The 15226-nt window shown below is 45.2% G+C and overlaps 1 protein-coding gene across 3 annotated transcripts in view; it reads right to left on the bottom strand.

The window, feature by feature from the left end:
* Positions 1-2162: 2162 nt before the first annotated feature.
* The window catches only part of ZNF366 (zinc finger protein 366), a 73705-nt gene continuing 60641 nt past the window's right edge, over positions 2163-15226 (bottom strand). For 2 of the 3 annotated variants that reach the window (XM_081518530.1, XM_081518531.1), the window contains exons 4-5: positions 14462-14636; positions 7017-11313 (exon numbers count right to left, since the gene is read on the bottom strand). In XM_081518530.1, the coding sequence (XP_081374656.1) occupies positions 10790-11313; positions 14462-14636 (699 nt within the window). In that variant the 3' untranslated portion in view covers positions 7017-10789. Of the gene's footprint in view, positions 2903-5157; positions 5258-7016; positions 11314-14461; positions 14637-15226 lie in introns of those variants that run through there. The other variant, XM_081518532.1, reaches the window with a different exon arrangement.

Raw genomic sequence — 15226 nt, forward strand, 5'->3', positions numbered from 1 at the left:
CTATTCCCTCATCTGACACAGGCTGGAGACCAGTTTCATTATGACTACTTTTCTAGTAGAAGAAACAAAATCATTTGGAAATTGTGAAAATGTATGAAACATCCTTGTAACCTCTTTGGATGTCTCCTAAGGTATCTCTCCATTTTCCTTCCAAAGGCCATTTGTTTGTTAAGATCTTCCCAGGGAAGAGACTTGCAGTGCATACTTCAAACATCAATTTGAAATGATTCTTCAGGTGTGATGCCAGCAACTTTCATACCCCTCCTTCACATGGCCTCTGTGATCTCTGGCATGTCTTTCTCAGCACCCGCCCCTTTTCCCCCTCCCTGCCCAAGTGCATTCTGAATAACAAGGACTTCTGGCTGGACTTACTGTTTGGGTCAAGTTCAGAGAGTGTTCTTGTGTTTCTTTCATCATCTAATAAAGATGGGAGGCGGAGGTCAGGGGAAGCACGTCTTAGAGATGAAGGGCAAATTGAGATCTTTGATTCAAAGGGTGTGGCTCCATCACTTTCTCTTGCACAGAAATTGTATTCATCCCACACTTCCTACTGCAAATCACTCTGGTACGACGTGACAATGCAGCAGATACACAAGGACATTTCCCACATCGCACTACAAACACAGACACCCTCTCCGGGGAACCTAAGAGAAACTCTTGGGTTTCCACTTCCCCTCCATTTGTTTGAAGGATCAAGAGAACACAGTTCCATTTTCAACAAAAATGAAAAAGGAAAATCATGAAAAGAGCCAACCTCCTTTTTTTCTCTCTTAATATATTGTTGCATCCAGGGAAGAGGAAACAGTGAGCGCCACTGATACTGGGTCTCCAGGGACCCTATAAGGGTCACTCCCCAGCTCTCAAATGAGGTCGTCTTCCTCCGCTTGCAGAGCAAGTTCATAATGGGACTGGAAGTTACTCTTGGCTCAGGTCTGCTATGCACAAAATGAAGTACCCTGGTGCTTCAGGGAACCAGGCTGTCTTCCCACCTGGGTTTTTACAGGGAGGACAGTTTTTAGCTTTAAAGCTTTGGAGGTTTGGAGAAAGGAGATTTGAAAAGCCCTGAGCTGTGTTCCTGCCAGCCTCCATAGGCCTGTAAGCACTATTTGTTCCTTAAGGGCAGGGACAGTCTCCTGCTACATGTTTTGTTTTTTATTTCTTCTTAAGGTGCTTTCTGTGGTGCCATGGACCAATTCACTTTGGGACTTAAAATGCGACAACATCTTATTTATTCTGTACTGTTGCCAAGTAATGTGTGCACTGGATAAAATTTTCCAGACAACTGGACTGTCACCCTTTGAGAATTGAATAGTTTAAAATGAAAATGTATTTGCAGTGCATTTAGTTATAAATATGGTAGAGATGATGAACTGTTCTTTGACCGTGCAAGTCCATTATCAGGAACATGTACTATTTTACTGGCTGGATTGAAAAGAACTCCCTGAGCCTCACCTTATGGTCTCGGGGTTTGACCTCCTTCCCTTGATTTATTGAGTTCTAACTCTGTACCCCTTTGTCTTCACTGCTACCGTTTCTTCCCAGGATCCATGTCTGAGAAGCTTCACTCAGTCTTGACTATTTCCTTCTCCACTGATCATAACCCAGAATAAAACTGAGATAAACCAGATGGACCTACTTTTACATATACTATTTGGCAAGTAGGTTCTCTTGCTAATCGAGTAAAGAGCGTGGGTTTTATGATAGCTATGAAAATCTAATTCACCCTTTCCATCATTATGTGAGGAGATGAAATGTATATCAAGTGGCATTTTTATCTTTTACTTGGAAAAATCTATGTTTATCTTTCTATTAAAATTAAAATTTGCTTTCAGTAGAACAAGCCGATTGGACCTCCAAACAGATTTGTGTGTGTGTGTTAGTCACTCAGTTGTGTCCGACTCTTTGCAACCCATGGACTGTAGCCCGCCAGGCTCCTCTGTCCATGGGTCTTCTCCAGGCAAGAATCCTGAAGTGGATTGCCATGTCTTCCCCCAGAGGATCTTCCTGACTCAGGGATCGAGCCCAAGTCTCTCATGTCTCCTACACTGGCAGGCAGGGTCTTTACCATTAGCACCACCTGGGAAGCCCCCGGACAGACTTAGAACCATTCATTTCTAACTTCCTCTTTGCTATCTTTTTTTTTTTTTCTTTTTTTTCTTTTCTTTTTTTTTTTTTCTTTTTTTCTTTTTTTATAAATTTATTTATTTTAGTTGGGGGCTAATTACTTTACAATATTGTAATAGTTTTTGCCATACATTGACATGAATCAGCCATGGGTTTACATGTGTTCCCCTTCCCGGACCCCCCACCCACCTCCCTCCCCATCCCATCCTTCTGGATCATCCCATTGCCCCGGCCCTGAGCCCTTGTCACATGCATCGAACATGGAATGGTGCTCTGTTTCACATATGACAATACACATGTCTCAATGCCATTCTCCCAGAACGTCCCACCCTCACCTTCTCCCTCAGAGTCCATAAAATTGTTCCATGCATCTGTGTCTCTTATTCTGTCTCGCTTATAGGGTTATCGTTACCATCTTTCAAATTCCATATATATGCATTAGTATACTGTATTGTTGTTTTTCTTTCTGGCTTACTTCACTCTGTATAATGGGCTCCAGTTTCATCCATCTCAGTAGAACCGATTCAAATGTATTTTTTTTAATGGCTGAGTAATATTCCATTGTGTATATGTACCACAGCTTCCTTATCCATTCGTCTGCTGATGGACATCTAGGTTGCTTCCATGTCCTGGCTATTGTAAACAGTGCTGCGATGAACATTGGGGTACACGCGTCTCTTTCAATTCTGGTTTCCTCGGTGTATATGCCCAGCAGTGGGATTGCTGGGTCATATGGCAGTTCTATTCCCAGTTTTTTAAGGAATCTCCACACTTCACCCTAATTCCAAAACCAGACAAAGATGTCACAAAAAAGGAAAACTACAGGCCAATATCACTGATGAACATGGATGCAAAAATCCTTAATAAAATTCTAGCAAACAGAATCCAACATCATATTAAAAAGATCATACATCATGACCAAGTGGGCTTTATCCCAGGAATGCAAGGTTTTTTTAACATCCGCAAATCAATCAATGTAATACACCACATTAACAAATTGAAAGAAAAAAACCATATGGTTATCTCAATAGATGCAGAAAAAGCCTTTGACAAAATTCAGCATCCATTTATGATTAAAACCCTCCAGAAAGCAGGAATAGAAGGAACATATCTCAACATAATAAAAGCTATATATGACAAACCCACAGCAAACATTATCCTCAATGGTGAAAAATTGAAAGCATTTCCCCTAAAGTCAGGAACAAGGCAAGGGTGCCCACTTTCACCACTACTATTCAACATAGTTTTGGAAGTTTTGGCCACAGCAATCAGAGCTGAAAAAGAAATAAAAGGAATACAGATAGGAAAAGAAGAAGTAAAACTCTCACTGTTTGCAGATGACATGATCCTCTACATAGAAAACCCTAAAGACTCTGCTATCTTTTTAATCCAGGCCAGTATTATCTTGCACAGACTATTAAAACTGCCTCTTAATGGTCTCCCAGCATCATCCTGGCTTCCTTCCAACCCACTCTCCACACAATAGTCAGAATGAGCTTTAGAAAAATATAAATCTCATTATTTGATCCCCTGCTCAGTGGCTCTCCGTACCAGCCTCACCTTGCATCACCCTCCCTCTCCTGCTGTGTCCTCCACACTGTCCTTTCCTTGGCCATGTTCCCTTCAGTCAAAGACCTTTGCACATGCTGTCTGCTCTGCCTAAAATGCTCTTCCCCTTGTTTTTTCCATGGCTGACCCCTTCTACCCTTCAGTTCTCAAATTAGATGTCACTCTCTGACCACTCTAATTAAAGTAGATATTCACTAGTATTGTCTCTTAGAGTAGAGCTGAGCGGATAGATATATGGGAGTGAATACAGAGTATGAGAATCTTTGTGTCACACGCTAACACCCATCAGATAGCATTCACCATGGAAGGACATTAAAGTCAGGCAGAGATTAAGTCAGGCAGACAAGTGACTTTGCTAGTTGACTTCAACCCTCTGTCAACAGCTAGTCCAGTGCAATAACAGAGCACATATGAAGCGGCCACAGTGGCACAGATGGAAGCTACACCTGAGTGCAACAGTGTGAACTCCATTTACCAAGGCTAACATATTGCTGAATATCCAACATACCAGCCACAAAGAATGGTGCCGAGCTTCCAATACGGCAGCGCTACTCAAGAAGAGCAATTAGTCACTTGGTGAGAAGCTGACTATATTGAGCCCCTTTTGACTTGAGGGGACTTTTTCACAGGAATAGATATGTACTTCATATGTAGGTTTGCCCTTCCTGCCGGCAGGACCTCAGCCAGCATGATTATGCAGGTGGTATGGTAATGGAGTGTTTGTTTTATGGACACAGAATCTTACATAGTGTAACATCAGACCACAGCATTCATATTTCAGCAAATGAGGTGAGGGATGGGCCCATGGCTACAGGATCTACAAGGTCCTATCACACACACACCACCCAGAAAGGGCCAGCTGCCTAGAGCTCTTCTTGGAGGAAATATTCCACAAGGATAGAGTGTCATCCTCCAGCATATGCAGTGAATCAAAGACTTTTATATGGTCCTATACTCTGAACAGGAAGAATGCATGGATCAGGGACCAAGGATGGAAGCAGGAGTGGCCCTGCTTGCTTTCACTTGTGTGACATGGTGGGGGACTCAGTATTCCTCATCGCTGTGACTCTGGGCTCTGGAGGGTTAGAAGCGCTCCTGCTCAAAGAGGGTACACTTCCACCTGTGGCACAGCAAGAGGACCATTTAATGATAAGCCATGAGTGTCACCCGGGCACTTGTTATTCTGTGTCTCCAGGGACCTGCAGGCAAGGATGGGAGTCACCATCTTGGCAGAGGTAAGAGACCTGATCATCAGGGGAGAGAAGAGCTGTTGTCATGGAAGGGGTCAGGGAGGAATATGTGTGGAACCCACCTGGGGTTCTCTTGGTGTTTCCTTCCCGACCCATCACTGTAAATGAACAAATACACCAACCCCGTTCTGAGAACAGCATCTAAGCCCATTTGGGCTGCTATAACAAAGTATTACAGACTGACTGACTAACACAACAAACATTGATTTCTCACAGTTCTGGAGGTTGGGAAGTCCAAGATCATGTGCCCGCAGCTCCTGTGTCTGGTGAGGACCCTCCTCCTGGTTTGCAGACAGCTGCTTCCTTGCTGCATCCTTGCAGTGCAGAGAGAGAGAGAAGACTCTGGTCTTAGCACTAGTCTCATCATGCAGTTCTATCCTCATGACTTTATCTAAACCCAATTATCTCCCAAGGGTCCTACCTCCAAATACCATCACACTAGGGTTAAGGTTTCAATATATAAATTAGAAGGGGAGACAAAGCATTCAGTCTGCAGCAACACGATGACCAAGGTTCAGGCCCTTTGGAGATGAGCGTCTGGGTCACGCTACATGGAAAGCCCCTGACCCGGGCAGAGGTGGTATCTGATAGTGAGATGGATCTAGACAGGTAATGGAGGAAGGAGGAAATGAGCATTGGTGTGTCTCTGAGACTGAATGCCACCGTGGGGCTGAAGTTTACTCCACGACTCTCCCTTTTCTTAGTTCTCCCTCAGGCAGAGAAGCCCACTGGAATCCTGGAGGCGGTGTTCTGTGATTGCACAGAAGGAGGTGGATTGGAGTGATGCAAGAGGTAGGCTGTGGCAGACGCAGAGCCACCCAGTCTCTCTTCAAAGAGGGCCTCGCGCTGAGCTGTGGGGAGTGGAGGCAGCAGACGCCTTTAGCTACCAGCTCCCTGACTCTCTCAGGGTCTGCCCCTGTGCAGAGTCACACCTTCCTGAGGTCAGGCTCCTCCTGGGAGCTCACCTTCTGTTGACAGAGCAAGGGGTGGGGGTGGGGGGGAATGTCTCTGCCCAGCGTGGCACAACTCTGATGAGTGGACCTTGCCTCCAGCTGCCCGCCATGTCAGATGAGAGCAGCAGTCCTGCTTCTCTCCTACTCAGTGCTCTTTCCTCATGCTTCTTTTAACTGGTGCTCATCCCTAATAAACATCTTGCACCCAAATTTGTTCTAGCATATGTGCTTCCAGAGAACCTGCTACAGGCTATATGCTTGGAGGGCAAAGTAAGAACTTGCTAACAAAACTGTTCAGAGCAAGTTTTTTCACTCTCCTGAACCTCCATTTCCTCATCAGTAAAGTGGAGACAACAACCTCTGCGTCTCAGGGTTGTGCGAGGTTTAAATGAGATTGAGCGTGCAAACCAACTGGCACATTGCTTGGCATATAATGTTTAAAAGGAAAGCTTCCTCAGAAATGGACAACTTCCCACGCTGACATAGCTCTGGGGGCACTCTGTTGAAGAGGGAGAGCTGAGTGTTCCATTTCCAAGCCACTTCACTGATGTTAATAATAACAGCTAAGTCTTACAAGGCATATACTGCGAGCCATGCACATGAGTGTCTTCATGAATTACCTCATTTAACCCACAAAACAACCTGGTGAGGAAGCTGCTGTTCCTGGTCCCATTTTACAGATGAGAAGACTAAGGCACAGAGAGAAGTTCACAAACTGGTCTCAGGTCCCAAAGACTAGAAGTGGGAGAGCTGGGCTTTGAACCCAGGAACCTGGCACCAGAGTCTGTGCTCTTGCCCACTACAGCATATATTGTACAAAGAACTTGACACAGAACAACATAATGCTGCCTCTAACCTCCCACTTTTCCATGACACCCTTCCAGAACTAGTTTTTCTGAATAGGAGAGAAGAGGATGAGGAACGTCACCTGCCTGCTGATGGGCTGAGGTTCATTCATCTGTTTTTGAAGGCTTGGAGGGAGAATCCATCACCCACGTCTCCCTGGGGCTGAGACCCAGCCCAGTGGGAACCACTCTGAGAGAAGGTCTGAGGGCAGAAGTGAGACCCTGACAATGGCAGCTTCCTTGTAAAATTTCAGATGTTCACAAATGATTAACTCAGTTTTTTTTCAACATGTCTTTATTTGCTTAAATTAACAAAATATAGGTTACATGCTATTTTCAGGTAAACTCCTTTTTCAATGAAGCAGAAAGCAATATTCACAACTTGGGTTGTTACATACTTCAAGTTTTAGTTTTAAATAGCAAGCCAGAATTCTGTACAAAATCAACATTTGGTGTAATATTGTCCAAATATGTGAAGGATTTTAAATGTTAGCTCTGTTACATTTTGTTCCAGCAAAGCAGACAAAGATCATAATTCAAAACACGATGTTAATATTTTATTAAATGCCTTCAGGGCTTAATAAATACAGTGTGCACACTGGGTTGTCTCACGCAACTACTCATATACAAATATACCAGATACCCTTGTGAGATCATGGAAGGTCAGCCTCAGTCTCATGGCCAGTGGGAAGACAAATTTTTAAAAAGAGAGAATGAGTTGAAAGGCAACAAAAGGGGGTAATCATAGGCTGGAATAAAAAAATTAACAGAAAATATGCCACTTGGATGGGTCAGTTGGTTGGTTCAAAGAAGCGGTCAAGAGCCTGGAAAGCATCTGGCAGTGACCTATTTTCATAGTGCCACAATGTGATAAATGTCATGCTATCCTGGCCCAGGAAGTACTGATGACCTTGGATGGTTTTATCCCTTAGTTCTCTGAGAAAGGCCTTATGGCTTCTCTTTCAGGTTTGCGTTCTGGCTCATTATTAACAGCTCTAGGCAAGGTTGGCCATCCCTTCCCTTAGCTCTGTACTCTGTACTTATGCATGGGGTGCCCATATAATTCATCACCCAAACTGGAACATTTTTGAGAGTTAAGGTGACACTCTTAGTGACTGCATGGGAACAAGAAGTATAAACCGGGGGGGCTGTCCCAGGCAAATCAGGATGTTGGTCACACACAAAACCAAGGTTTTAGACTTGGTTCTCAAAAGGTCAGGGCATATTAATCAGCAGGTTATATCTAATTATATCTAAGTCTCTCCTAGCCAGAGTCAAGAATGAAAAACAGGCTTGAGAATACATTCCGTAACAATTTATTACTTTTCCTAGACCCTTTTCTCTTCCTCCAAATGAAATTTTACTTGGAAGTCTAACAAATAAAACAGATGGAATTGGAACTGCTCTGAGTGAAGTGGGGATGAAGGCTGAGAATTTCTCCTCCTCTAGCAGCTCTAGAAGGCCTAAGAGGACCTCTTGCTTCTCAACACACAATGTGGAAACCACCATTCTGGACCATGCTCTTTCCATCTCAACATTAATTTGTTCCTCAAACACTCCCACCTGACTCTTTTTGGGTGGAAAAGTCTATAACTTGCTATTCAAGATTTCCTAGTTCCTATTCCAGTTTGGCACACCCAGAACAAACTGAAATCTGCAGCCTTTATGGCAGGTGCTCAACACCTGGCTGCTGAAAGAATGAATATGTAACAGGCCCCTGAGAGTTGGAGGCTTCAGAGACCACTTTGCCAGCCTCCAAGTGACGTCACTGGAGGCACTGATGAGCTATATTAAAAACGATGAATGGAAAGCAAATGGCCCCTTGGAAGGATAGGTTTGGATCCTTTGGGTCCTATCCTTTGGATAGGTTCTTGACTCAGAGTTGTTCTGGTAACTGCAGAAAGCCACGATCCTCCCTTTGCCATCCCCTTTGCAGGTGCTCTGACCCTGAGACAAGGATGGCTGCAGGGAACTCAAGCAGCTTTGGCAAGCTGTGGTGGTAATGCTGGAGGAAGGAACCTTAAGCAAAGTGGCAGGACGAATTGCATCAGGGATTGACAAAGTGCCTGCGTGACTGATGAGAACTAGATGAGGCTGATGGGGAAGCACCTTGACCAAGAGGAAAAAAACGGCATCCCACAGTCAGAGATGGGGCAGACTGTCTAATGAAATGTACTGGGAATTTTGGGAGGAGAAGCAAATAATAAACAGTACCTAGCTCTACAAATAAGAGTTGACCAAGAAGCAGTTTTTGCATAAACACAGACACAGTACCACAGGGTCACTGCTTATGCGCAGTCACAGGGTCACTGCTTACGGGTAGTCACATGTATGTGACATCAGCACTGCTTTATGTGTCAGGATCCAGTGCCTAAGGAAAGCCCACCTGCTGGGCTCAAACCACACTTCACAGTCACCACCACTCACTGGAATCGTGACTCACAAATCTAGAAAGAAATAATTAGTCACTGTAGGCTGACTATGTATTTTTAAACATATTAAGTGATCATAAACATCACAGGCATCATCTCCTAGTAAAAAAAACTGTGTGTTTATACAGTGTGTGTGTGTGTGTGTGTGTGTCCTCTCGTGAGGCTCTGACAGAATAGGTAAGAAGGCCTAAGTCAGCAGAATGATCTCAAAGTGTTCTGCTTTCTATCTTAACGAGTAAAGCCAGAAGCAGAAATATTTATGGAATCCTTGCGAGGGGGTCTTGGGAGCCACTATTTTATCCTAGTCGATCTTTCTCAACTCTTGCTACACATAAGAGTCATCTGGGGCAATTTGGAAAATAACCAATGCCAGAGCTCCACTCTAGACCAATTACATCAGGGCCTCAGGGGCTCAGGCCCCAGCATTAGTATTTTTTAAAAAGGCTCTGTGAGATGATTCTGGGACTTCCCTATAGCTCAGATGGTAAAGAATATGCCTGCAATGCAGGAGACCTAGGTTTGATTCCTGGGTCAGGAAGATCCTCTGGAGAAGAAAATGGCAACCCACTCCAGTATTCTTGCCTGGAGAATCCCAGGGACAGAGGAGCCTGGCTGGCTACAGTCCGTGGGGTTGCAAAGAGTTGGACACGACTGAGCAGCTAACACTACTACCGAGATGATTCTAATGTGCAGGCAGCACTAAGAACTCAGCCCCGCAACTGCTTTCCTAGTGATGGTTATTCCAATACTCTAAATAAGTTAGAGCTTCAATTTCACGGAGAATTCCTCCCCCACCCTGCAGCTCCAGCACTGATGAGAAATCCACTGCTCAGAGGGTGCCAACTCTTCCTGCAGCTGCTTTATAGGGCATGAGGCCTTGGAGCAAGGTCTCCAGGAGGGAGCCCTGCTCAGGACTCAGGGTTAGCCTTCAGACACTGAGCACTACTGGACCATCTGCAAATATGCTCCAACGCCACATCTGATGAAGGTAGCGGAAGCTGAACAAGGCAGACCCAGGCAGGAATCTAAGTACTGCTGGTTTTTCCTTAATCAAAATTAATCATATTCTCTTGAAATTTTATCTTATATCTGCAGCAACTACTCAAGAACATCCTCTTTAAAAACTCATCCTCCTCTGTTATTTCTGATATTTTTTGATTATTTAATAAATGATTTTAAAAATATATACCACTACTACTATTTTCATCTATCTGGAAAAATATAACTTTCACAAATTCAACTAAAGAGTCACTAATAAAGTAACATGTCAAGCACCATATTTTTGCAACTAGAAAGAAATTTACCATAGTAGTCAATGGAAAATAGAATTTCTAAAAGCACCTCAGCATCAGCTTACAATTAGATGTCTAGAAGAGTATGTACAGTTAATTGTACTGGAGATCCATGAAACAACATTTTAGAAGGCCCTCCATGTGTGTTAAAAATCAAGGGCCCTAATGCATGATCTGAGAAGCATTTGCTTCTTTGCTCATTTAGTCTGCGCCCTTTGTCAAGATTCGTGTCTTCTCCGTCTCCAGCAAATGAGAGCTCATGCGGAAAGCTGTATTTGCACTGCCTAGTTCTCATTTTCCAAGTGTAATTCTTAAACCGTCCACTTAGATCCCCAAAAGCACTGCTTGTTTTTCCATTTTCCTCTCCAGTAATTCTTTTAAACTCTCATCTCTGTGCTTGAAGTACAAGTAATCAGAAAAGGCTGGGCCCCGCCGGGTGCTCGGCAGGACCCGGAGGCCAGGCCGCTCGTCTCTGCGGGCGAACTCTCGCCCCGGGCCGCCCTCGGGCCCCGGGCTGTCGCGGCTCTTCAGCGGGCGGACACCCGGAGGCGAGGCCTCCTCCGCCGGCGCCTCCTCCCCGCGGCCCGGCTCGGGCTTGGCCGACAGGTCCTGGGGCGCGCAGAGCGGCGGGCCGCGGGGCCCGAGGCCCGGGCTGTCCGGCTCCACCTCATAGCAGTTGTCCTCGTCCTCCTCCTCGTGGCAGGAGCTGCCCCGGGCGCTCTCCCCGTCCGACTGGAAGGCTGGCCCCTTGGCCCGGCGCTTCTGGGACAGGTCGAAGGGCTCCTCCTGCTCCAGGCTCCGCAGGCCCCCAGCCGTCGGCGCCAGGGCAATTCTCCCCCTTCCAAAACCTGCCAGGAGCAAAGGCACGTTCAGGCCGCCGAAGGGGTCGAAGGGGTCGCTGGGTGGAACCCAGGGCTGGTTAGCATAGCTTGATTTTGCATTTTAAAACTAGGTAAATCCCCAGAAGGCTGTAGAGAGATGGCCCTTGTCACAGCTGGAATCGATAGCCCTGTGACTCCTTTCAGGGGATTTTGGCAACATGCAGGAAAAACTTTAAAAATAAGCACAACTTTGACTTAGCCAATCACACGACTGAGAACTTAAACTATGAAACTAGTCTGGCAGATGCACAAATTGTGTAAGGATGGGTGAAAACAACTTATCAATTTAAGGACAGAAGTTTGTTTAAATAAATAGTAGTACCTCAATGGGGCTTCCCTGGTGGCTCAGACGATAGAGAACTTTCAAGGTATTATATGTGTAGAAGGTATTTCTATGTGTATAATACGGGGATACCTCTTAGTGCTTCCCTGGTGGCTCAGGGGTTAAAACGTCTGCCCGCAGTTCGGGAGACCGGGTTTGATCCCTGGGTGGGGAAGATCCCCTGGAGAAGGAAATGGCAACCCACTCCAGTATTCTTGCCTGGAAAATCCCATGGATGGAGGAACCTGGTGGGCTACAGCCCACGGGATCGCAAAGAGTCGGACACAACTGAGAGACTTCACTTTTCACTTAGTGGTCATAAAAGGTACTATATATATATATATGTATATATATAAATACAAAAGTAAAAATACATATATTTATAGTGTAGACTCTATTTTATCTATCAAAAAATGTCTGGAAGGATATATGCCAAAATCTCAAAAATGGTTAACTATGAGGTGATTTTTACATTTTTCTTTTCACTTCGAATATATTTCTTTTTACTTTTAACAGAGAACACATATTTTACCATAAGAAAAAAATAACAAAGATATTTTCATTGTGAAAAAAACCAGATATTTCATTTGGGCCCAAGGAAGCCACCCCATATCTGAGCTCCCTAAGCCCAGACAGAGTTGGAAGGGCAGAAGAAGGTCCGGTGAGAAGTTCGAAAGCCCCATGCCCAACCACAAGTGTCCTTGCTGCTGGACACAGTGAGGTGAGTGGGCCTCACTTTTAGGAATGGACTTTTCAGCAGCCAACAGACACGTGGGAGGCTCGACCTGATTTGATTTTGGTGGTGTCTGTCCATGGTGGGCCAGCAGTCAGGCCTGGAGGAACAGGTGGGGATGACTGAGGAGAAGGACAGCAGGGAGGGCCGGGGGGTGGCCAGACCCTGGTGCCCAGGGAGAAGCAGGCTGCTGGGGTGGGGACACGCCAAGGAAGCTGATGTCCAGTGCTGCCTACTTTACGGTGTTGTCAGGCGATGAAGCTATCTGTAGCTTTAATCTTGTCAGGGACACAGGGAGGATCTTTTTAATCTGGGTCATGATTCTTGAGCTATTTCAAAAACTAGAGTGAAGAAATGCCAAAACATTTTGTAGATGAAAGCATTAAAATTGTTGGAAGTCTGTTACAAACTTTCAAAGCAACTCTCTGATATATAGTGATGCTCTTGATTTTTCCAGAAGAATGACAGTCTTTAGGTGCCTGTTAGGATGTGAGCATCCACGTGGGGCAAGTTCTGGTGACCGAGTCAGACCGTCAGATGGAGCACTGTCTCCTCATTGCCTTCTATGTCTCCAGCCGTGGTGGCTGAGCAAACTTCACCTAATTCTGGAAACATCCAGAATAGCTGGATGCAAAGAATAATTCAGGAAAAGAGCATTCTCAAGGGGAGAAAATGCTTTTGTTTTTAACCAGCATTTTTTCAGGGCTTTTATACAAACTCCAGGCCTTGTTTTAGGATGATCAATTTCCTGTCACCCAGAAGTCATCATAAAACTCAGTGGGCGTTTCAGAAATCTGAAAGCAACAATCATTTTGCTTCATGCTGGGTGTGCATGCATGCATCCTACTTATGAATATGGGTGCTGAGTTGACCACATCTTTTACAAAGGGGTGGCAGAAGTAGCAAATATGAACAAACCACCCGTGTTTTTACCTAGTGCAGTGAGCACTGGCTTGAGCCAGAAATTCCTGAGTTAGAATCTCAATTCTGCGTTCAACTTGCTGTTTGACCTTGAGCAGTTTCTGTAACACCTCTTGGTCATGGTCTCCTCTTACATAAAATGAGAATAACACAGTCTACTTTGTGGAATATTGGGGACAAGCAATAATATCTAAGTGCATTGCCCTGTGCTTGGATCATACGAGAATTGGAAAACATCAGCCAGTTAACATGATATTGCCAGTTACATGTATGTGTGTCTTTTCTCCCCACACACAGACCTCCCAGAGGGCGAACAAAGATGGCTTAGTTCCGCTTGTATCTGTCAGGGCATAGAGCACACCACACTGGACAGAGAGCATTTACTGCTCGTTTACTGAAGGACAACCTACTGAATTCAGTACTTCTGCAAATTAACTCTTTCCTGCAAAGAAAGGGACTGAGAAGATACAGGAGGCAGGAACTTTCCATCAGTTCAGTTAGGACTCAGTGGGGGAGACAGAAGCCCCTGCTCGGCCTATGGCCAACCGGCCCTACCAAGCAGGAAAACTGTCCTCGTGTGTTTCTGATTGTGAGCGGGTGGATGAGACCTAGCCTGCTACAGACACACTTCAGCTATCAGCAGAACTTGCAGACCTGCCCCTTAACAGCAGTGCGATAAAGAGGATACAACATGGCTTTAGAGTCAGAAAGGTCTGCGTTCAAATTCTCAGTCAGCCACTTTTCAGTTGAGTCAGGTAGTATTTCAAAGCCTCAGCTTCCCCATCTGTAATATGGGGATAATAGAAGTTCCTCCAGCCTGGAGTTACTATAAATATTCACAGAGACAGAGCACTTGCTGCAGGGTCTGGAACACAGAATGAAGAATGGTACTGATTGGCATCATTATGATACTCTAATCTACATCACTTTTACTTACAACCTTCAGATATTAACTCTGTGTTTGTCATAGTTATGTGGCCAGCCTGCTCCTGCTACTCTGCTGTGGTCCGGAAGATGATGCTCCCTTTTTTGCATGTAAGAATAATCCCCCACAGTGGGAGCTCCCTAAAGACAAGCTCAGCTCCCATTTTGTTGCTCACTGGGCCCAGCCATAGTGGGGTCCCTGGAAGGGTGATTACCTTGAGAATGGAGGCCGCGCTCCATGACCCCGTGCTTCACCTTCATGTGGCGCGTCAGGTTCCCCTTCAGGGTGAACTTGCTGGGGCAGTAGAGGCACTTGAAGGGCTTGCTGTCGGAGTGCAGATGCATGTGGCCCATGAGGTTGTGCATCCGGTTGAATTCCTTCCCACAGAGCTGTCGAGACAGTGGCGAGGAGAACATGGCTTACTCGTGGGTGGGACCCTTGCCTAGACAGCCACACTCAGGCCTGGGTGAGGATGGATGAGCTGCTACTTTGTTTGAATTTTGGCATTTTTAAACTGCCTCTGGATAAAGTGTCCCCAAGGAAGTCAGGGAGTGGCTGCCTTGAGCCCAGGCTCAGAGGTGGAGCAGGGAGGGATGGATTCATGAGATTTTATTCCTATTGTACAGGGATTTTTAAACTCAAGGTAAAAACTGCAAAGCTACTGAAGCTTCTTTTGAACACAACCTTTTGAAAAGCAGAAAAACTTCTCTGAAAAGCAATTGCTCAAAGTATGCTTCACTGTAATGATAAGGATATGATGACTTGGTTAGTATTTATGGACTATTTACAACATGGAAAGCGCTATCCCAACTCTGCCACGGACTATTTCATTTAACTCACATGAGTCCTATGAGATAGGTGCTGTTCTCATCCCCATTTTATGGATGGACAAACTGAGGGGTTAAGATGAAAGGTTGGCCAAGGCACACACTGGAGCTGGGATAATGAACTCAGGTCCTTGGACACCAGAGACCACATC

Source organism: Giraffa tippelskirchi, chromosome 8 (genome assembly GCF_054371585.1).
Source record: "Giraffa tippelskirchi isolate mGirTip1 chromosome 8, T2T-mGirTip1v1.2.pri, whole genome shotgun sequence".
NCBI classification, from domain to species: domain Eukaryota; kingdom Metazoa; phylum Chordata; class Mammalia; order Artiodactyla; family Giraffidae; genus Giraffa; species Giraffa tippelskirchi.